General features: G+C 36.4%; 1 protein-coding gene across 1 annotated transcript; it reads left to right on the forward strand.

Annotated features, from left to right (window-relative positions):
- The first annotated feature begins 511 nt into the window (after nucleotides 1-511).
- LOC113176189 (olfactory receptor 4F4-like) lies at nucleotides 512-1,453 on the forward strand. Its single transcript, XM_026380625.2, has one exon. It carries the CDS (start codon nucleotides 515-517, stop codon nucleotides 1,451-1,453), a length of 939 nt encoding a protein of 312 aa, XP_026236410.2. The 5' UTR covers nucleotides 512-514.
- The last annotated feature ends 203 nt before the right edge of the window (nucleotides 1,454-1,656 follow it).

Below are 1,656 nucleotides of genomic sequence, written 5' to 3' on the forward strand. Positions count from 1 at the left end.
TTGAAGTAATTATTATGCCCAATACGAAGAAATGGTAATTTTGAATCATTTTTAACTATGCTGAATTCAATGCAAGTTTACTGTCATCTTCCAAAATAAATGACTACATTTTTGTTATGTAGTATAATGATTGTTAGTAACATGCTCAGCTTTGTTTTTGTTTTTTTAATGGACTGAAGCTACTTTCAGGTGAAGTCATAATTACAATCTAACCTTTCAACTTTGCTGTCTACTTTCTTCATTACTTTCTTGTGAAAGAACTCTCTCAGTAGGTCATTTGCAATATAAACCCCATCTCATGTCCTGTGTCTTTGAATGTTAGCTAACTTTGCTTTTGGGGATAATGCTATTTGGGCCAAGATTTCTCTTCCTCGTTATTTTTTTTCAATTTCAGATTTAGATGTTAAATTTCAATGTAAATGTTAAATTCTAAATATAAAGTGCCCTTTCTCAATCTTGCTAATTAAAAATCTTTTGTTCTCTCCAGGTTATTTTAGAGGATGTGATAAGTAAAATGGATGGAGGAAATCAGTCTGAAGTTTCAGAATTTTTGCTTCTTGGACTTGGCCACTCATGGAATGTGGAGGTCTTACTCTTCATAATATTTTTGATGCTTTACCTGATTATAGTCTCTGGGAATATCATCATTATGATATTAATAATCACTGACCCTCATCTCCATTCCCCCATGTATTTCTTATTAGCTAATCTGTCTTTTGTTGATATGTGGCTTTTCTCAATCACCACTCCTAAGATGATCACAGACTGTCTGAGAGAGAACAAGACCATTTCTTTTGGAGGTTGCATGTGCCAGATTCTTTTTGTGCATATTTGTGGAGGGGGTGAAATGGTGCTTCTTGTGGCCATGGCCTATGACCGTTATGTGGCCATCTGCAAACCACTCTACTACTCCACCATTATGAGTCTGCAAAGGTGCATTGGGATGGTGTTGACATCCTGGACTGTTGGCTTTGTGCATGCCATGAGTCAAATGGCTGTGACTATACAGCTGCCTTTCTGTGGTCCCAGGGAAATAGACAGTTTTTTCTGTGACATACCACTGGTGATCAAGCTAGCCTGTGTAGAATCTGATAATTTGAACATTTTAATTAATATTGATACAGGAGTTGTTACTGTAACCAGCTTTATTTTGTTGCTGATATCATACACATATATTCTTTTCACTGTCCTCCAAAGCTCTAAAACTGGTGCATCCAAAGCTCTTTCTACGTGCACTGCCCACATCACAGTGGTGGTGCTCTTCTTTGGGCCCTGCATCTTCATCTATGTATGGCCAATCAGCATCACCTGGGTTGACAAATTTCTAGCTGTGTTTTACTCTGTTATTACACCTCTCCTAAATCCAGCCATTTATACACTGAGGAATAAAGAGATGAGAAAGGCTTTGAAAAGATTCAAGAGCTATTATATGAGTTCCAAAGGAAATACTTAATTGCCCAGAATACTCACTCTAAGTACTTCTAATTGATGCCACAATTGTCAGGTAAAATAGGTTTAAATTCAGGGAATTAGTGAATATCTACAAATTGCTCCAGCCTCTAGTTATGCATGTAGGTTATTATAACTCAGGGCATTTAACATTTAATAATCAACTAGCAGAACACTGAATTACTTCCCCAAATTCCAAATTTAAAT

This window comes from Urocitellus parryii, chromosome 6 (genome assembly GCF_045843805.1).
Source record: "Urocitellus parryii isolate mUroPar1 chromosome 6, mUroPar1.hap1, whole genome shotgun sequence".
NCBI classification, from domain to species: domain Eukaryota; kingdom Metazoa; phylum Chordata; class Mammalia; order Rodentia; family Sciuridae; genus Urocitellus; species Urocitellus parryii.